Source organism: Accipiter gentilis, chromosome 38 (genome assembly GCF_929443795.1).
Source record: "Accipiter gentilis chromosome 38, bAccGen1.1, whole genome shotgun sequence".
NCBI lineage: Eukaryota > Metazoa > Chordata > Aves > Accipitriformes > Accipitridae > Astur > Astur gentilis.
This window is the reverse complement of record NC_064917.1, coordinates 204,716-224,304: the sequence shown is the minus strand read 5'-3', so window position 1 is coordinate 224,304 and position 19,589 is coordinate 204,716. Positions and strand designations below refer to the sequence as shown.

The following is a 19,589-nucleotide window of genomic DNA, read 5'->3' as shown; positions in this document are numbered from 1 at the left end:
TCCCTCTCCACCACCTCTGATGGGCACTGTTTCCTTCTTCACCACCCCTCATGGGCACCATTTCCCCTTCAGCCACCCGTCGTAAGCACCATTTCCCCCTTCACCACCTCTCATGGGCACCATTTCCCCCTCAGCCGCCCCTCCTAGGCACCATTGCCCCCCTCACCACCCCTCACAGGCACCATTTCCCCCTCAGCCGCCCCTCCTAGGCACCATTTCCCCCTTCACCACCCCTCACGGCCACCATTTCCCCTTCACCACCCCTGACGGGCACCATTTCCCCCTCAGCCGCCCCTCCTAGGCACCATTTCCCCCTTCACCACCCCTCACGGGCACCATTTCCCCTTCACCACCCCTCACGGGCACTATTTCCCCCTCAGCCGCCCCTCCTAGGCACCATTTCCCCCTTCACCACCCCTCACAGGCACCATTTCCCCCTCATCACCCCTCACGGGCACCATTTCCCCCCTCATCACCCCTCACGGGGACCATTTCCCCCTTCACTACCCCTCCTAGGCACCATTTCCCCTTTCACCACCCCTCACGGGCACCGCTTCCCCCTTCACTACCCTTCACGGGCACCATTTCCCCTTTCACCACCCCTCACGGGCACCGTTTCCCCCTTCACTACCCCTCACGGACACCATTTCCCCCTCATCACCCCTCACGGGCTCCATTTCCCTTCAGGGGCTCCATTTCCCCTCACGGCCGCCATTTCCCCCCCTCAGCCGCCCCTCGCGCCTCGCGCCCCCTCAACTTTCCCGCCTACAGCCGCGCCTCGCGCCGCCTACAACTCCCGTCGTGCCCCGCGCGCGGCCGCCACCATTATCCCCTCCCGGACTACAACTCCCGTCGTGCCCAGCGCGGGCTCCGCCTCGCTTCCGCGGCGGGCTCCGCCTCACGTGACTCGCGGCGGGGCTCGCGGGGGTGCGGGAGAGCCGGGGTCCCCCCCCCCCTCCCTCCCCTTCCCCAAACCGCCTCCTCTCCCCTCTCCCCCGCAGGATTTGGGGGACCCCCCCCCTCAAAAAAAACCAAACATGGAGGAGGTGGACAAAATCCTGATCCACTCCCTGCGGCAGGCGGGGACGTGAGTGGGGGGGGAAATTTGGGGGGAAGTGTGTGTGTGTGGGGGCAACCCTGGGGGATTTTGGGGGGGGGAGGTGGGGGGGCACTGAAGAGTTTTGGGGAGGGTCAAGGGACTGGAGGGGGGGACCCTAAGGAATTGGGGGGGGGGGGACACTAGGGGTGTGAGGGGACACCTGGGGGGACCCTAAGGAGTTTTGGGGGTCCCTGGGGGAGCACCCTAAGAATTTGGGGAGGGGGGGCACAACTGGAGGGGGGGGGTCCCGGGGAACAGAAACACTTTTTGGGGGGGGGGGGGGCATGACTGGAGATGAGGGGTGACCGCTGGGAGAGGGGTGGGAGTGCCTGGAGGTGCATGGGTGACACCCAGGTTGGGGGGGGGGGGGGGTATTTCAGGATTTGGGGGGGGGGGTCCCCATGAATTTTTGTGCCCCCCCCCCAAAAAAAAGGCCGGTGCCCCCCGAGGCGCAGAGCGTGCGGGACTTCTCCCCGGAGCTGGTGGTGGAAGCGGCTGTCCGCTGCCTGCGGGCTATCCGTCCGGCTTTGGGGGCCCCCCTCAGCCCCCTCCTGCCCCCCGGCATCTCCGCTCGCTTCCGACTCGCTTCCGACTTGGCGGCCGCTTGCCAGGTATTGTCCCCCCAGAAAATCTTGAGGGAACCCCAAAATTTTGGGGTGGACGGGGACACCAACCCTGATCACCCCTCCGCTCGCCCCTAGGAGTGAGATTTACAGGCGATGGGTTCCAGACCTTGCTACCCTCCCCACCCAGAAAAATCCCCCCAAATCTTGAAGGGGACACCCCAAAACTTTTGGGGTGTCCCCTCCTCCTATTTCTCACCCTCAGGAGCTGGGATTTGGGGGCGACGTGGGGTACCAGACCTTCCTCTACAGCTCCGAACACGACACCCGCCGCCTCCTCCTTTTCCTCGTGGAGAAACTGCCACGGGACGAGAGTGAAAGAGGGGCTGAGCCCCCTGGTATGGATTTTGGGGGGTCCCCCCCGTTGGTTTTTTTTTTGGGGGGGGGCTGACCACTTCCTTATCTTCTTCCCCAGGGAAATCGGGGGGTTCTGCTGCGAGCCATCGGCGCCCGCATCCGGGAGCAGCTGGGGATCCCCTGGGTGCCCCCAGCTTGCCGCACCCCCCAGCTGCAGCGCCTGCAGGTGAACTTTGGGGGGGGCCCTGACCCCCCCCCCCCCCAATTGTGGGGGGCTAATTCTCAATTGGGAGGAGCAATTAATCCATTAATTAACCCTTTTTAGGGTACGGGTCGCCTCTACCCCTTCACTACATGCCCCCTGGTTCTGCCCCAAAGTGGGGGACCGCCAGGTAAGAGTTGGGGGTGGGGGGGGGAATCTGGGGGAGGGGGGTGTCCTTGTTTTTGGGGAGTGGTCTGCTCACACACACCCCCCATCCCCATAGAGCTGCAGGAGTATTTTGGGGGGGGCTGCCCCCCCCGTGCCAGCGCAGCCCCCCCTTTCCACCAGGACACCCCCCAGCCTTGCTGGAGACGCACGCAGCCCAGCTCAGCGCCCGCCATGACTGGGAGGCCGAGTGGGGGGGTCCCGGTCTGGCCTCCCGCCTGCCCCCCCAGGTGAGACACCCCCCCCCCCATCCACTAGGGGGTGTCCTGAGGGGGGTCCCCAGGATTTGGGGGGGACCTTATGGGTCCTACACTTCTCTCACCCCCAGGAGTTTGGTGGGGGGGGGGGGAGGTGTTTGTTCATGGGTCTGACCCCCTTTCTCTGAGTCCTGGGGGAGGGTTGGAGGGGGCTGTTTTGGGGGTCCTTGTGGGTCTGACCCCCCCTTTTCTCACCCCCTGGGATTACAGGAGGGTTGGGGGGATGGTTATGAGTCTGTTTTGGGGGTCGCTGTGGGTCTGACACCCCCTTTAGCCTCCCCCCCACCCCCAGGACTACAGGGGGGCTGTGGGGATGTTTATGGGGCTATTTTTGGGGGAGGGGGGCCCTGTGGATCTGACAACCCTCCCCCAGCAATATGGGGGGACATCTGTGGGTCTGTTTTGGGGATCCCTATGGGTCTGACACCCCCTTTCCTCCCTCCCCAGGAATATGTGGGGCGGAAGCGGCTCCGTGCTCGACTCCGGGCCCTGGAGCCCCTGCGCCAGGTCTGCCCGCCCCGACCCCAGGGACCCCCCCCAGGACCCCTGGACTCCACTTGGCTCCAAGAAGCTTTTGGGACTGGGGGGGCTGGGGGGGCCTTGCCCAAGGGGTCCCGCTTCACCCGCACCCAGCACCTGACCCATGAGCAGGTAGGCTGGGGGGACTGCCGGGGGGCTGGGGGGTGTTTTGGGGGGGCTGGGGCGGCTGCTGGAGGGCTGGGGGATTGTTTTTGGAGAGTTGGGGGGGGCTGCTAGAGGGCTGGAGCATTGTTTTGGGGGGACTGGAAGAGGCTGTTGGAGGTCTGGGAGTTGTTTTGGGGGGGGGGCCCCCCCCACTCTGGGGTCTGACCTGCTCCGGGGTCTCATCCCACAGGACCCCCAAATCCTGCTGCAGCAGATCCAGGTGGCTGCCGAGACCCTGCACCCCTCAAAGAGCTCCGAGGAGGTGAGAGGATGGGGGGGGGGGGGGGGGGTTCACTCTGAACCCTACTGATGGCCGCACGTTCACACTGGACTCTACTGATGGCTCTGTTGGATGGGTGTTCACTCTGGACCCTACTGATGGCCGCATTTAGAAGGGCCTTCCCCCCCTACCTTAGGACGCAGGGGCACGCCAGGCCAGCGAGGAGGCTGCCCTGGAGGAGACCCTGGCTCGGCTGGAGGCCGAAATCGAGGGCTGCCGTGGGGAGGTGCGGGACGCCCAGCTCAGCCTCACCCAGGTGGGTGCCGGGGGCAGGGAGGGGGGGAGGTTAAGGGGGGGTTTGCAGGGTGTTTTGGGGTGCCCTGATGGTTGGTACCCGCCCCCCCAGGTGGAGGCGGAGGTGCGGCAGGGCCGGCTGACGCTGGGGGCCCGGGAGGACGCCCTCCGGCTGAAGGCGCGGGCGGTCGAGCTGCTCCCGGATGCCCAGAACAACATGGCCAAACTCCAGGTGAGGATTTTGGGGTGTCCCCTGGGGGGGGGGGCTGTTTGGGGGGGGGGGGGGCTGTGAAGGTGTTCGGGGCCACAGCGGGTGTGGGGAGGGGGTTTAGGGGGGTGGTTTGGGGTGTGCAACTGCTCCAGTGGCAGATAAGTGAAGGTGGGCAATTTGAGGGTGCTGGGGGGCATTTTTGGAGGTGGGGGGGGGGGGGGGAGAAGCATTTTGGGGGTGCCCTGACCTTGTTCCCAGCTGGTGGTGGAGGCGAGCAGCCGCCGCATTGTCAGCCTGGTGGGGCAGTGGGAGCGGCACCGGGGACCCCTCCTCGCCGAATACCGGCACCTCCGGGCCCTGCGTGACTCCGCTCAGGTAAGGGGGGGGGTCTGGGGTCTGTCCCCCCTCTTTGGGGGTCCTCAGGTTCCTTTTTTTGCTGAGTTTGGGGGTCCCCAGGTCTCTCTCTGGTAGGTTTTGGGATCTCTGGAATTCTCTTTCCAGTGGGTTTGGGGTGCCCAGATTCTCCCCCAAATGGGTTTTGGGGTCCCTGGGGTCCTTTCCCAGTGGGTTTGGGGTCCCCTTCCCCATCGGTTTTGGCGGTCTGTGGTTCCTTCCCAGTGGGTTTGAGGGTCCCCGGGTCTCTCTTTGGTAGGTTTTGGGGGTCCCTGGGGGTTCAGGGTTCCCTTCCCATGGGTTTGGGGTGTCCATATCCCCCCAAATGCATTTTGGGGTTCCTGGGGATGCAGAGGTCCCCTTCTCAGTGGGTTTGGGGTCTCCTTCCCAGTGACTTTGAGACTCTGGTGTCCATTTCGTAGTAGTTTTGGGGCCCTGGAGTGCCTTTTTTGGGGGTTTGGGGGTCTCTGAGGTCCCACCCCTCGGTGGATTTGGGGGTGCCCCAACATCCCCCCCCCCCCCCCCCCCCCTTTTTGTTTTTTTTTTTTTTTTTATTTCTCCTACCCCAGCTGGAATCGTCGCGGCGGTTGTCGGAGATCCGGGCCCTGCACGAGCGCAGCCGCTCGGCCGCTGACGAAGCCCGACGTAAGGAGGAGCTGTACAAACAACTGGTGAGTACCCAGGATGGGGGGGGGGGGGGGGCACGGGGTGATTTGGGGGGCTCCCCCCCACTTTCACGCACCCCCCCCCCCACACACAACCTCTTCCCCGGATGCAGGTGGCGGAGCTGGAAGCGCTGCCCCGTGACATCTCACGCGCCGTCTACACCCAGCGCATCCTGGAGATCGTGGGCAACATCCGTAAGCAGAAGGAGGAGATCAGCAAGGTGGGGGGGAGATTTTTTTGGGGGGGGGGGGGGCCTGGAGATTTTGGGGGGCCTGGGGGGGGGTAGTTTAAGGTCCCTAGGGCAACGTAGAGGAGTCCTGGGGGGGGGGTGTCCGTTGTGTTTGAGGTCTTGGGGGAGGCAGGGGGTGTTTGGAGGGGGTGTCTGTGGGTGCACCCCCAAAATGAGGGGGTTTGGGGTTTCCCCCCCCCCCAGACCTGAGAACCCCGGGGGGGGGTCTCCCCAGATCCTGGTGGACACGCGGGCGCTGCAGAAGGAGATCAACTCCCTGGTGGGGAAGCTAGAGAGGACCTTCAGCGTCACCGACGAGCTGCTCTTCAAGGTTGGGGAGGGGGGGGGTCCTGGGGTGGGGGGGGGGTCCCCACATATACTTGAGGGACACCTTGAGGTGGGGGGGGGGCCCCCAGGAGGACCAAGGTGGGATTTTGGGGGGGCCTGGGGCAGATGCTCAAGGGCACCCCCTCTATGGGATAACCCCAAAGAGGGGAGGTTTGGGGTGCCAAGACCACCCCAAACCGTCCCGTGTGCCCCCCCAAACTGTCCCATGTATCTTCCCCCAAACTGTCCTATCTGCCCCCCCAAAATTGTCCCATGTGCCCCCCCCCCCAGGATGCCAAGCGGGATGAGGTGGTGAGAAAAGCCTACAAGTACCTGGCAGCTCTACATGAGGTAATGGGGAGCTGGGGGGGGCGGTGTGAAGGTTTGGGGGGCGGGGGGGCAGGTAGAATTGGGGGGACCTGGAGGTTTTTGGGGGGGTCCCAGAACCCCTCCTTTTTGTCCCCCAGAACTGTGCCCAGCTGATCCAGACCATTGAAGACACTGGGACCATCCAGAGGGAGATCCGGGACTTGGAGGAACAGGTGGGGGTTTGGGGGGGGCAGGATATAATGGGGGGGGGAGGAAGATTGGGGTGTCCCTGGGGGCCCCCCCCCCAGGGCTATTAATTAACTGCTCAGATCTCCCCACATCTCTTTGTGACCCCCAATTCTTTGTGACCTTCCCCAACTCTTTGTAATCCTGTTTGTCCCCCAACCTCTTTGCCCCCCATTTTGTGCCCCCTGCCCCCATTTTATGGCCCCCCCCCCCATTTAAATCACACCCCCCCAACGCTGTTACCCCCAGATCGAGGGGGAGACGAGCGCGAAGCCCCCCGCCAGCCTCGACCGGATCCTCAGCGACTGCCGGGCGCTGCGGGAGGAGAACGCGCTGCTGGCTGCACAAGCCCGCCACACCTGAACCCCAAAACCTGGGTGTCCCCCCAAAATCCCCTTGCGGGGGGGCTCTGTCACCCCCCCCCCCCCCATGCACACAGTGGGGTGTGGGAGTGCCTGAAGCCCCCCTACACACACCCCAAAACGTGCCCGTGGTGGAGGATGGAGTGGTTCCTTTACGGTTTCAATAAAGTCGCAGCACAGTGGTTTTTGGGGTGTCGTCATGTTCCTTTTCGGGGGGAATTTGGAGGGACACCCCCCCCATCTCCACCCCCCCCCTGTGGTTTTGGGGGGCGGGGGGGACCTCCCCCCTCAGCTCCGAGGGGGCATAAAGCACTTCAGGTCGCAGTCTCTGTGGGGGAAGTGGGGAGGGAGGGGGGTTTAGAGGGGAACCCCATGTTTATCAGGGACGGTTTGGGGGGGGGGGGTTAAGGACCCCCCCCTCTGGTTTTGGGGTCCAATTTGGGGGGTACCTGGGGTAGCGCTGACCCCGCTTGCGCCTGAATTCGGCCTCGTCCACTGTCCAGACGGCCCCACGCACGTTCTCCACTCGCACAAAGCACTTGTGCAGGCTCAGGTTGTGACGCACAGCGTTCTGGGGGGGGACACTCTGGGGAATTAGGGTGGGCTGCCCCCCCCCAAATTCCCTGAGGAATTTTGGGGTGGTCTGGGGCATGTTTAGGGGTTTGGGGGGGGGGGGGGGCTGTGGGGGTCTCTGAGCTGTTGCAAGGGTGGGGTGGTGATGGTTGGAGAGGCTTTGGGAGAATTGCAGGTGTCATCCCACACACACTTTTTTTTTGGGGGGGGGGGGGGCTGTGTTGGGGGGTTGTCCCTGGAGCAGCATTGGGGGTCCCAGGGGACCGGTTTGGGGGTCCCACATTTTGTGTGGCAACATTTTGCGGTGCTAGGGAGTGATCCCTGCCTTCCAGTGCTGGTGATGGCAGGGGTAGGGGGGTGGTCCTGGGTAGCCCCTTGATCTTTTGGGGAGGTGTTGGGGCAACCCCCCCCCACCCCGAACTTGTGGGGGGGGGTGTCGGGGGGTCGGGATTTGGGGGTGCAGGGGGGGTCCCCACCTTCCAGGTGGCGGTGTTGTGGCGGAAGTACCCGAACATGCGGCTGAACCAGTGGTAGATCTCGCCCAGGGTGCGCTGGCGCTGGGGGGACTCCAGGATGGCCTTGGGGGGGGGGGTGTTTTGGGGGGGGGGCACAGTAGAGTTGGTGGGGTGTTGGGACATTTTGGGGGGGGCTCAAGAGGATTGGGGACACGGCAGGATCAGGGACACAGGACATTTTGGGAGCGGGGCAGAGGGACAGTTAAGGATGGTCTGGGGGAGGGGGCACAGCAGGGTTTGGGGGGCATGGTGGGGGGTACAGGGACATTCTAGGGGTCATTTTGGGGGGGGCACATGGCAGGGTTTGGGGACACTTTGGGGGGGGTATGGGGACACTCTGGGATGGCCTGGGGCGGGGTACAGGGACACATGGAGTGCTGAGGTGGGGGGGCACACAGGGGAATGTAGGCTTTGGGGACACTTTTTTGGGGGGGTGGGATATGGGGGGGGTGGGGAGGGGACTCCAGGATGGTTTGGGGGAGTCATGGGAACATGGCAGGGGGGTTTGGGGACATGGAGGGGGCTCCAGGATGGCTGGGGGTGGGGGGGAAACGGGGGGTATGGGGACACAGAGAGGGGGATTCCTATGGGGAACAGCCACAGAAACAGGAAAGCTGGGGGGGGGCTATAAGGAATCGGGGGGGGGATGTATAGGGCGGGGGGGGTGTAGGGGACATGGGGGTGGGGGCTATAGGAGATGCAGGGGGGGGGGGGTGTCACTCACCCAGCGAATGAGCATGGCGTAGGTGTAGGGGGGCCGGGCAGTGCTGAGCCGGTAGTACTCCAGTTCTGGGGGGGGGCCCAAGGGGGGGGTTCAGCGGGGACCCAGGCATCGGGGTTCCCCCCCCAGGTTATTTGGGGGACCCCCCCTGTCTTCCCACCCCCCCCCCAAACCTGGTGCTCACCTGGGCAGAGCCCCCCGTGGTCCCAGGGGTGCCCGGGGGGGGGCAGCGGGATCTCAGGCTCCCCCTCGGGGGGGGGCGGTTGGCCCCAAATTGGGGGTACCCCAGCCTGGCCCTTCCCGGGGGGGCCCTGGAGTGGGGAGAACACATGTGAGGGACTGTCAGCACTCTGGGGGGGGCCCAGGCCCCCCCCGCCCTGGTTTTGGGGTGTCATCGTTATTTTGCCCCCCCCCACCCCCTTACCGTTGTGGGGGGGCTCCTCCGGATGAGCTGCGCCTGCAACACCCCCAGGCGGTGCCGCTCGCGGGCCAGCTGGGGGGGGGGAACACAAGTTTTGGGGGGCACGGGGTAGGGGGGGGACACAACATGGGTTTGAGGGGGGGTGGTGTAGTTGGGGGGGGACACAGGTTGGGGGGGCATGGTGTGGGGGGTTCAGGGGGACACAGGTTTAGGGGGCCATATGGAGGGCATGGGTCTGGGGGGGGGACATGGTTTGGGGGGGGCCTGGGGGGGGCACAGTTTGGGGGGGGCACAGGGAGGACATGGTTTAGGGGAGCAAAGGTTTTGGAGGGGGGACATGGGGGCCACAGGCATGGGGGGGGGGGTGTTCATGGTTTTGGGGGGGGTCACAGGGCACTTGGGGGGGTTCAGGGTGGGATTTGGGGGTGGGGAGGATTTGGGGGGGGGTCCCCCTCACCTGCTGCTCCAGCTCCTGGATCCTCTCCAGCTGCCGCAGGCACTGCGCTACCTCGCCCAGGTCACAGCGGGGTGCCCTGCGTTGGGGTGGGGGCACATATTTTTGGGAGGGAGGTGAAGACCCAGGGGTCCGGGGTGCCCCCCCCCCCCCCCCATCCAACAAGGGACCCACTCACCTGGGGGGCTGGGCGGCGCTGGGGGGCAGCTGGGGGGGGTCGCTGCCGGCGGGGGCGGGTGAGGGGGCTCGGTCACGGCCGGGGGGGTCTTTGGGGCCCCACTCAAAGCTGGGGAGACCTGAAGAGTTTGGGGGGGGGGGGTCACAAAAAGGGGGATCCCCAAAAGGAGGGGGTGTGGGTTTGGCGGGGGGGGGGGCTTACCATGCTCTGGGGGGAGCCGTGTCCTCATCACCAGCACCCCGGGGTGTTGAATGTGCAGGAAGGGGGGGCGTGACCCCCCCTCGGGCGGCACCTATAGATTTTTGGGGGGGGGGGGGAAAGCAAGAAGTGAACCCCCACATCCTGATGCACGCCCCCCCCCCCCCCCGCCCCCAAGCACCCCCCCCTCCAGGCCCAGCCCCCCCACCTGAGTGCGCCGAGGGACCCCCCCATCTCCGCGGGTCAGCACCGTGGGGCGATCCTGGGGGCCGGGGGGGGGGCGGCGCTGCCTGGGAGGGGGTGACACTGTGTCAGACAACCTCCCCCCCCCCCCCAAATTGTGCGACATGAGCGTGCGAGGCCTGGGCGTGCGTGCGAGCCGCCTCGCACGAGGGGCCTGCGTCACGGCAAGTCCCGGCACGAGCGCGTGGGTGGGGGGGACTGCCCCCCCCCCCCCGACCCTGTGGCACCCCCAGTTGTTCTCCCCCCCCCCCCCCTTCCCCAGTATCTCCCAGTGGTCCCAGTATGAACTGGACCCACTCCCGTCCTCCCCTGGCACCCCCTCCCCATCCCATCCACTGTCACTCTATGGAGCTCCCAGTCCATCCCAGTGCCCCCCAGTCCCTTTCTCTGTCTCCCCAGTCCATCCCAGTCCCTCCCAGTACCCCCCCAGTCCCTTCCAGTTTCCTCCAGTCCTTTCCAGCATCCCCCAGTAAGCTGCAGTCCATCCCAGTCCTTCCCAGCATCCCCCAGCCCTTCCCAGTAAGCCTCAATCCCTCCCAGTCCTTCCCAGCGCCTCCCAGTCCTTCCCAGTAAGCCGCAATCCCTCCCAGTCCTTCCCAACGCCCCCCAGTCCCTCCCAGTAAGCCACAACCCCTTCCAGTCCTTTCCAGTGCCACCCAGTCCACCCCAGTACCCCCCCAGCAGACTCCCAGTCCTTCCCAGTCTCCCCATTTTCCCCACCCAGTGCTCCTCCAGCCCCTCCCCAATCCCCAATCCATCCCAGTCCCCACCCAGTGCCTCCAAGTCTCCCTTCCCAGTCCCCCTTCCCAGTCCCCCTTCCCAGTCCCCCTTCCCAGTCACGCCAGAGCCCTCCCAGTCCCACCCAGCATCACTCCGGTACCCCCCCCCATCTAGCATCATGCCAATGCCCCCCAGTGAGTTCCCAGTGCCTCCCAGTGCCCCCCAGTGAGTTCCCAGTGCCTCCCAGTGCCCCCAGCTCACGGGTCCCGGGCGCCCGCCATGGCTCTGGGCAACACCCGGGCACCTCCACCCCCGATTTATAGACGGGAAACCACAGCCCTGAGTCATGGCGGGGGCGGGGGGCTGGGGATGGGCCCCCCCAGACCCAAAAGGGCACCCCAAAACAGCCAGGGAAGCGACGGCCCTGAAGGGATGGGGAAGAGACACCCCCAAAATGTAGAGAAATGCCCCAAAATGACTGGGAACGGATGCCCTTAAACAGCCAGGGTGAGATGCATCAAAATGCCCCAAAATGGCCGGGCAGAGACACCTCAAAATGCAGAGAAATGCCCCAAAATAGACTGGACAGAAACACCCTGAATTGGCTGGGTAGAGACGCCCTGAAACGGAGAGAAATGCCCCAAAATGGCTGGGCAGAGACACTTCAAAATAACCGTGAAGAAACACCCTGAAACCTGCAGAAACATCTCAAAACGGCTAGAAAAAGACACTGCAAAATGTGGAGAAATGCCTCAAAACAACTGGGCACAGATACCCTGAAATGGCTGGGCAGAGACACCCCAAAATGTGGAAAAATGCCCCTAAACAACCAGGCAGAAACACCCCAAATCAGCTAGGCAGAGACACCCCAAAAAGAGGAGAAATGCCCCAAAAGAGCTGGGCACAGACACCCCAAGTCAGCCAGGCAAAGACACCCCAAAATGAGAAGTGCCCCAAAACAACTGGCCACAGATACCCTAAAATGGCCGGACAAAGGCACCCCGAAATAACCAGGGAGAAACACCCTGAAACCTGCAGAAATACCCCAAAATGGCCGGACAGAGACACCCCAGATCAGCCAGGCAGAGAGGACCCAAAATACAGAGAAATGCCCCCAAATGACCAGGCACAGATACCCCAAAATGCAGAAAAATGCCCTCCAAATGACTTAGCAAAGACACCTCAAAACAGCTGGACAGAAACATCCCAAAATGCTTCGAAATGTCCCAAATGGGCAGGCAGAGATATCCTACAATGGCTGGACAGAGACACCCCAAAATATCCTCAGAGAAACACCCTAAAACCTGCAGAAATGCCCCAAAATGGCCAGAGACACCCTGAATTGGCCAGGCAGGGACACCCAAAAATGAGGAGAAATGCCCCAAAACAGCTGGGCACAGACACCCTAAAATGGCCATAAAGACGCACCGAGAAATGCTGAGAAATGCCCTAACATGGCTAGGCAGAAACACCCTGAACTGGTCAGGCAGAAAACCCCCAAAATCTGGAGAAAATACCCCCCAAAAGATAAGGCAGATACACCCCAAATCGTCCAGGAAAAGGCATCCCAAAATGCAGATGAATGCCCCAAAATGGCCAGGCAGAGACACCCCAAATTGGCCAGGCAGACGCCCCAAAACGCAGCAAAATGCCCAAAACGGCAGAGCAGAGAAAACCCAAAACCAGCCAGGTGGAAATACTCCAAAAGCGGGAGAAATGCCCCCAAAAAGGCACCCTGAAACAGCCGGATGGTGACACCACAAAACAGGGGTGCTGCCACCCCATTCCTGTGTCCTGTCATGCCAAAAAACACCCCAAAACGCCCCCCAAAAATGCTGTCGGAAAAAGCAGCTACAAAACACTCCAAAAAGCCGGGAAATGCACCAAAATGGACCTGAATCGCTTGGGCACCCTCAAATCCTTAAAAATTGCTTAGAAAGGGTAAAACCCCTCGACAAAGCACCCCTCCTCCGTACCCCAATGATTTGGGGAGGGGGGGGGGGCGTTTGCCAGCTGCAGGCCCCGACTTTTACCCTTTTCGCGAGGAAATGGCGCACCTGAAACCCGCCGGTTTAATGTTATTTTTTTGATGCTTTCTGACTCCAAATTCGCCCCGCTTTAACCCAAAGCTGCTCCCGGTTTCAGCACACTGGGACCTCTCCCCGGTTTCGGGAGGGAAAGGGGGGGTTGGGGGTGTTTTTTTCCCCCCTGGGACTTCCCCAGCTCGAAGCAACTTGAAACTCGCCCTGAGACAGCAGGAAACCGGGGTGGGGGGGGGGCGGCCAGGGGACCCAGGCGTCCGGGCCTGCTCCACTCCCCCCCCCCCCCCCCCCAAATGCCTCCCCACCATAGGGACCCCCCAACCCCGTCCCCATGGCGGCCATGTGCCATGGCGTGAGGGCGTGCGCGGGCCCCTCGTGCAAAGGCCTTCGCACGCTGGCTGCCCCCCAGCCCGCCTTGTGCCTGCGTGTGTTGGGGCGCAGCCCCCCCCCCAATCTATCGTCCCCCCCGAACCCCGCTTACCAGCAGCACCCCGCTCACCTGCCCGCCCCGCCCGTGGCACCCCGCTTTTTATGGTACCCCCCGCCGTGATGTCAGAGGACCCTCCCCCTCTTGGGGGGGGGGGGGGTCCTGGGGGGCCCCCCCAAATCCTCCACACACACCCCCCCGCTTCCGCCCCCTCCCCATGGGGATGGGGGGGGGCACCAGCACCGCCCCAAACTTTCACTTGTGCTGAAGCTCCCTTTTGGGGGGTGGGGGTCACAAGGGGACCAACGTGTCCTGAGGACCCCGCTTTGCCCCCAGTACCCCCCCTCCCCAAGGGGTGCAGGCACCTGGGGGACCTCACTTTGCCCCCCCGTGGCCCCTTGGGACCCACGAGTACAGGGATGCCCCTTTAACCACCACTCCCAAAACACCCCCCCCCCCCAGTCTCCAGGCCCCCCCCAAACACCCCTCAGCGTCCTGGGGAGGGGGGGGGGGGGGGCGTTTCATCCCCCCTGCCCTGGGACCCATGCACCCCTCTTCCCCCGCCCTGGGACCCCCCATAAGCCCCGCCCCGGCCCCGCCCCTCCCCACCGCCCACAAGCCCCGCCCCCGCCGCCTGCGCAGCCCCCTCCCGGCCACGCCCCCTCCCGCCATGGCCCGGGCACCCGCCTCCGCCCCGGCTCCCCCCCCTCCCGCTCCTTGGCCGGACTCCCGGCATGCCCCGCGCCGGGGGGGCTCTTCCCAGCCTGCCCCGCGGCCCGGGACCCCCCCTCACCCCCCTTGGACCCCCCCTCCTTACCCCCATGCCCCCCACGGCGGCTTTTCCCCCCCCCCGGACTCCTGGCTCCCGGTCCCGTCCCTCCCGGACGCCTGGGTTCCCCTGGGGGACCCCCAGAACCCCGTGTGTCCCCCCCCGGGGGACCCCGACACCCCCGCGCCCACCCCGGGGGGGGGGTCCCGGCGGGTCCTTTTCGCTGACGCTTTGGGGCTCCCCCTTACCCGCCTGCGGCAATACCGGCCCTGGGACCCCCGGGGGCGGGGAGGGGGGGTCCCGGGGGGGGGCAGCGGGGGTTTTGGGGGACCCCCCCAGGGTGGGGAGGGGGGCGCGGGGGGGGAGCAGCCCCCCGTGAGCTGGATGAGGCCTGGGAAGGGCAGGTAAGAGACTGGGGTGGGGGGGGAGGGGGCCCAAAACTGCATGGGGGGGGCCACCCCCAAAAATGGGGTCAACGGCCCCCCCCCCCCCTCCCCGCATGCGCCCCTCTAAATCGCGGGGGGGCTATGGGGCATGCCTGGGTCCTCCCCCCCCAAATGTGGGTCACCCTCGGGGGGGGGGGCTGCAGACGCCGCGCCCTGACCCCCAATTTTTTGGGGGGAGGGGGTGGTCCTCTCCTATGAACCTCCCCCCCCCGTGTCCCCCAAAAAGGCCACAGGAGGCAGAGGACGCGCAGCCCCCACACCCCGACCGTGGCGCGGGTAAGTATCACCCCCCCCTCTAAATTTTAGAGGTACCCCCCCCAAATTTTAGAGGTACTGCCCTAATTTTAAAGGTATCCCCCCAATTTTAGGGGTACCCTCCCAACACCCCCCCCCTTTTTCCCTCCCACAGAGCCCGACCCTTCCCCAACGCCCCCCGTGGATGCGGAGCAGCCCTCAGCACAGGTGAGACAACTCCCCCCCTAAAAAAAAAGTGGGGTGCCCCCTCCCTCGAGGAGGAGGGGGTACCCCAAAATCCTGCCCCCCCCCCAGGGCGCCGAGGAGGAGGCGGTGGCGCGGGAGCTGGAGCAGCTCTACCTCTCCCACCTTCGCCGGCTGCGGGGGGAGCCTGGAGACAACGGGGGCCCCCCCCCGAGAAACGGGGGTCCCCCTTTACCCGAACGAGCCCCCAACACCTCGTTAGCTAATGAGATGGCGCTGCGTTACGAAGCGGGAGGGGGTCGCCGCAGCCCCCCAGTTTTATTAGGGAGGGGGGGGCCGGTGGAGGGGGCCTTAGTGGTGCCGGCGAGGCCCCCCCGGGGGCGAGGTGGGGGTTTGGGGGGGGCTCTGAGGGGGTGCGGGGTGGTGTTGGCCTTGGCCGTACTGGTACCAGTGGCTTGGGGGGACGGGGGGGGGGCCCACGGCCGCCCTGGCCTTGGGGCTCTACCTGGCGCTGGCCTGGCTGACATGAAGGGGGGGGGGCCCCCGCCCCCCAAATTTTCACCCCTGAAAGCATGGGACACCCCCTAAATCGGTCAACGGGGGGGGCTGATTTGCAGCATGGGACTATCAAACTGCAGCCCCAAATTTGGGAACTGGCTCCCCCCCACCTTGGGTGGGGGTGGTGGCCATTTTGGGGGACCCCTTTCAGACTCGTGTGAGCCCCCCCCCCGGGTTTTGGGGTGCCCCTGTGTACATACAGCCATAGAAAGATGGTCTCCCCGAGTCCTTGTGGGGGTGATTGCGATGGTGGGGGTGGGATTTTTGGGGTGCAAAGCGGGGGGGAAGCGGGTTGGCTCTCCCTCTTTGGGGGGGAGGGGGCTGGTTTCCCTCCCCCCCCCCGTCCTTTCTCTGTCGCAGCCGTTTCCTGCACCCAGGGAAGGTCCCCAGCAAAGGTCACGGGCCCTGTGGGTGACAAACAGCCCCCCCCGGGAAGATTTGGGGAGGGGGGGGCCCTGGCTTCCCACTGGGTGGGGTGGTAGGGGGGGTTCACCCTTGGTGTCACGATGTGGTCATGGCCTGTGTGATGATGGAGGGGGTCGACATGGATGCCCCCTGCGAGGCATCCAGGACGGAGGGGGGGGGGGGGAAGGCTGTCCTCAGCCTTCAGGGACACAGCTGGGGGGGGTCCTTAGCCCGCTGGGGGGGGGTCCTTAGCCCACTGCGGGGGGTCCTCAGCCCTCAGAGAGGCAGCTAAGGGGGTCCTCAGCCTCCTGGGGGGGGTCCTCAGCCCTCAGACAGGCAGCTGGGGGCGTCCTTAGCCTGCTGGAGGAGGGTTCTCATCACACAGGGAGGCAGCTGAGGGGTCCTTAGCCCACTGGGTGGGTCCTCAGCCCTCACGGAGGCAGCTAGGGGTTCCTTAGCCCACTGGGGGGGTTCTCATCCCTCAGGGAGGCAGCTGGGGGGGTCCTTAGCCCACTGGGGGAGTCCTCAGCCCTCAGGGAGGCAGCTGGGGGGGTCCTTAGCCCACTGGGGGAGTCCTCAGCCCTCAGGGAGGCAGCTAGGGGGGTCCTTAGCCCAATGGGTGGGTCCTCAGCCCTCAGGGAGGCAGCTGCGGGGGTCCTCAGCCTGCTGGGGGGGGGTCCTTAGCCCTCAAGGAGGCAGGTGGGGGGGGTCCTTAGCCTTCTGGGCATAGGCGGGGGGGGTCCTCATCCCCTGGATGCAGTCGAACGGGGTTCCCGGCACCCCCGGACCCACCGGTATAGGCCCCGCAGCGGAACGCGGCCGCGACACCTCCGTCCCCTCAGAGGGTCCCGACGACTCTGGGCGACGGGGCGGAGCTTCGCGCCTCGGCACGTCACGGCGGGGCGCTCGCGCCGGCCGCACGTGCGCGCCGCGCGCTGCGCCTGCGCGCACCAGCCTCCTCCCCCCCCCCGCCCTTACCCAGTTGCCCGCCAAAGGGAGCGGCGCCGATTGGTTGCGCGATTCTCCCGCCCCACGTGACAGGCGTCGCCACGGTAACCGGCTGGCGAAAGGGGGAGGGAGGGGAGCAGGCGGGCAACCAATGGGCGGCGCCGCGTGACGAAAGGGGTGGGCGGGGCGAGGCGGCGGCGCGCGCGCTTTTCAGCCGTTGGGCGGCGGCCGTTAAGGGCCTTAGCGAGTGCCGGAACCGCCCCCGCCCCGCCGGTACCGCCGCCATGAGCGGGGCCGGGGCGGACCGGCCTTCTCCCGCCAAACTCCGCCGCCTGGAAGCTGCCAGCGAGACGGATCCCACCGTCGTCTCTACCCGCCGAGAAACGTCACCTCCCGCCGGAGGTCGCCGTGAGGGCGGTGGCGCGCGTGCGCCAGGAGCGGCCAGCGGGCATGCGCAGTGCGCCGGCGACACGGCGCCCCCTGGCGGAGGCTTGGAAACTACCGCTTCCCTCAGGGGGGGCCTGAAAACCACCGTGGGGCCCAAAGGGCGCCTGGAAACCGACGTCACCCCCTGCTTAGAGCAGGGCAAGGGGGGTCTGGAGACCTCCGGGGAGGTCACGGGGAGCCTGGAGACCACCGGGGAAGTCACGGGGAGCCTGAAGACCAGCAATGGGCACAAGGGGAGCCTGGAGACTGCCGTCACCCGCTGCTTGGAGCAGGGCAAGGGGAGCCTGGAGACCACCAGCGAGGTCATGGGGAGCCTGAAGACCAACGGGCACAAGGGGAGCCTAGAAACCACTGTCACCCGCCGCTTGGAGCAGGGCAAGAGGGATCTGGAGACCACCAATGAGGTCACGGGGAGCCTGAAGACCACCAGTGAGGTCACGGGGAGCCTGAAGACCACCAACAGGCGCAAGGGGAGCCTGGAGACCGCCGTCACCCGCTGCTTGGAGCAGGGGAGAAGGAGCAAGGGAGGCCTGGAGACTGCCACCGAGCTCAAGGAGTGTCTGGAGACCGCCACCATCGCCTGTTCACAGCAAAGCCGAGGTGAGAAAAGGGTCCCGGAGCCCAAAGGGGGTCCAGCCCCCAGTGTACGGCAGAAAGGCCACAGCCCAGAGGAGTGTGCAGTGATTTCTCTGGGTGAGGATGAGGAGGAAGAGGAGGAGGAGGAAGGCCCCAGGCGGTACCTGGCAGCCCTGGAGGCCGTGCAGCTGGAGCTGGAGGCCGTGGAGGAGCAGGCGGCTCACGCCTTCCGCCGCCTCCGCGCTAAATTTTGGCTCCGCCGGCGGCCGCACCTGCAGCGCCGCAACCGCCTCATTCAGCACATCCCCGGCTTCTGGGTCACTGCCGTATCCTTTTTTTTTGGGGAAGAGGGGGAGGGTTGGAATTTTGAGGAGGGGAACACACAACAAAGCCAGGCCTCTGGCTTTCCTTAACTCCCTTCCCCAGTTCCTGAACCACCCGCAGCTCTCGGCCATGATCAGCGACCGCGATGAGGATGCCCTCAGCTACATGACGAGCTTACAGGTGCCTGTGTGCCCCCAGGGGGATTGTGGGGAGATGTTGGGGGAATGGGGGAGCCCCCCCTCCCCCAGAGAGTGGGGAGGAGGAGGGTGATGTACTTGGGCACCTGGATCCCGCAGGTGGAGGAATTTGGCCAAGCCCGACCCGGGTGCAGGATCCGGTTCTTCTTCAGCGTCAATCCCTACTTCCAGAACGATGTTGTGGCCAAGGAATTCGTGCGCGGTCCCTCTGGTGGGTGAGCACCCCACTTCCTACAACCTAGGGAGGGATTTTGGGGGGTCCAAAGTGACCCCCCCTTCTCCCCCCTGCCCCTCCCAGGTCACCTGGTGTCCCATTCAACCCCCATCCGATGGTGGCAGGGGCAGGACCCCCGTTCTCGTCCCCACAAGGGTCCACCGGCCCCCCGCAGCTTTTTCGCTTGGTTTGGGGACCACAGCTTCCCTGCGGGAGATCGTATTGCTGAGGTGAGTCCCAGCACTCCCAGTACCTCTCCTCCCAGTGCTCCCAATACCCCCCTGACACCCCCACCCCCCAAAAAAATCTCTCCCCCAAGATCATCAAGGAGGAACTATGGCCAAACCCGCTGCAGTTCTACTTGTTGGGCGAGGGCGCCGAGGGGATCCCTGAAAGGTCAGCCGCACTGTAGGGGGGTGGCCAGGGGGTACCCCGGGATTTTGGGGGTGCCGGGGAAGGAACCCCAAAGCTTCATCCCCCCCCTTGCTAATGCCCCCACCTACAGTGAGAGTGGGGAGGACTGCGTGGTGATCGTAGACGATGATGAGGATGTGCAGGAGATCCTCGACGACGGGGATGGTAAGTGACACCCCCTCCCTCTCCAGGGGGTACCCCAATACCTATCACCTTGGGAAATGGGGGGCTGGGAGCACCCCCAATTCCCCCTGACCCACCCCAAGTCCTCTTGGGGGGAGGGGGCGGCTGACTTTGTGTTGTGTCCCCCTGCCCCCCAGGCAGTGGCGTGGAAGAGGTCCTGCCTGAGAAGACCCCCAGCCCCCCAGCTGGACGGACGAACCCCAATGGGGGCAGAGACTAATTTCGGGGGGGGGGACGGGACTGGGGGGTGCTCCAGCTCCCCCTCCCCCTCAAGGCATTGCGGGTAACGAGGGGCTGGGGGGGCCCCCAACACAGCTCAGGGTGTTTGTTGGCCTTGAACCCCCACCCAACCTGAGGCCCCCCCCTCCAGGAACCCCCCATGGTGGGGGGGGTGTCCCCAGTCTCCCCAGCTGCTTGGGGTTCCATCCCCCAAATCTCCCCCCTCCCCACAGAGAGAGAAATACAACTAATTTAGGACCGTTTTTGTACATTTTGGGTCAAGATCTTGTAAAATTGTCATTTTATATCTAAAAA

At 65.1% G+C, this 19,589-nt stretch overlaps 3 protein-coding genes across 4 annotated transcripts; 2 read left to right on the top strand and 1 right to left on the bottom strand.

Moving 5' to 3' along the window:
• Positions 1 to 945: 945 nt before the first annotated feature.
• CCDC22 (coiled-coil domain containing 22) lies at positions 946 to 6,826 on the top strand. Its single transcript, XM_049793359.1, has 17 exons — positions 946 to 1,087; positions 1,533 to 1,710; positions 1,928 to 2,058; positions 2,137 to 2,245; positions 2,345 to 2,417; positions 2,513 to 2,676; positions 3,151 to 3,354; positions 3,578 to 3,649; positions 3,804 to 3,923; positions 4,014 to 4,133; positions 4,371 to 4,487; positions 5,075 to 5,176; positions 5,284 to 5,391; positions 5,636 to 5,731; positions 6,019 to 6,078; positions 6,195 to 6,269; positions 6,532 to 6,826. Exons 1-17 carry the CDS (start codon positions 1,038 to 1,040, stop codon positions 6,643 to 6,645), a joined length of 1,893 nt encoding a protein of 630 aa, XP_049649316.1. The 5' UTR covers positions 946 to 1,037; the 3' UTR covers positions 6,646 to 6,826.
• Positions 6,827 to 6,849: 23 nt separating this feature from the next.
• On the bottom strand, positions 6,850 to 10,053 carry LOC126035188 (forkhead box protein P3-like). 2 transcript variants are annotated; one of them, XM_049793347.1, is made up of 10 exons: positions 9,913 to 10,053; positions 9,708 to 9,798; positions 9,507 to 9,624; positions 9,332 to 9,407; positions 8,878 to 8,946; positions 8,638 to 8,764; positions 8,457 to 8,521; positions 7,694 to 7,795; positions 7,094 to 7,215; positions 6,850 to 6,972 (listed from the first exon to the last, which is right to left on the bottom strand). In XM_049793347.1, exons 1-10 carry the CDS (start codon positions 10,051 to 10,053, stop codon positions 6,933 to 6,935), a joined length of 951 nt encoding a protein of 316 aa, XP_049649304.1. In that variant the 3' UTR covers positions 6,850 to 6,932. The 2 variants fall into 2 exon arrangements, with proteins under 2 accessions (XP_049649304.1, XP_049649305.1); XM_049793348.1 differs by lacking the exon at positions 7,694 to 7,795.
• Positions 10,054 to 13,816: 3,763 nt separating this feature from the next.
• On the top strand, positions 13,817 to 19,583 carry LOC126035170 (uncharacterized). The gene is made up of 11 exons (XM_049793317.1): positions 13,817 to 14,309; positions 14,578 to 14,627; positions 14,761 to 14,813; positions 14,901 to 15,174; positions 16,794 to 18,049; positions 18,150 to 18,227; positions 18,344 to 18,455; positions 18,543 to 18,688; positions 18,778 to 18,854; positions 18,964 to 19,037; positions 19,193 to 19,583. The coding sequence occupies exons 1-11, from the start codon at positions 14,290 to 14,292 to the stop codon at positions 19,273 to 19,275; spliced, it is 2,223 nt and encodes a 740-aa protein (XP_049649274.1). The 5' UTR covers positions 13,817 to 14,289; the 3' UTR covers positions 19,276 to 19,583.
• The last annotated feature ends 6 nt before the right edge of the window (positions 19,584 to 19,589 follow it).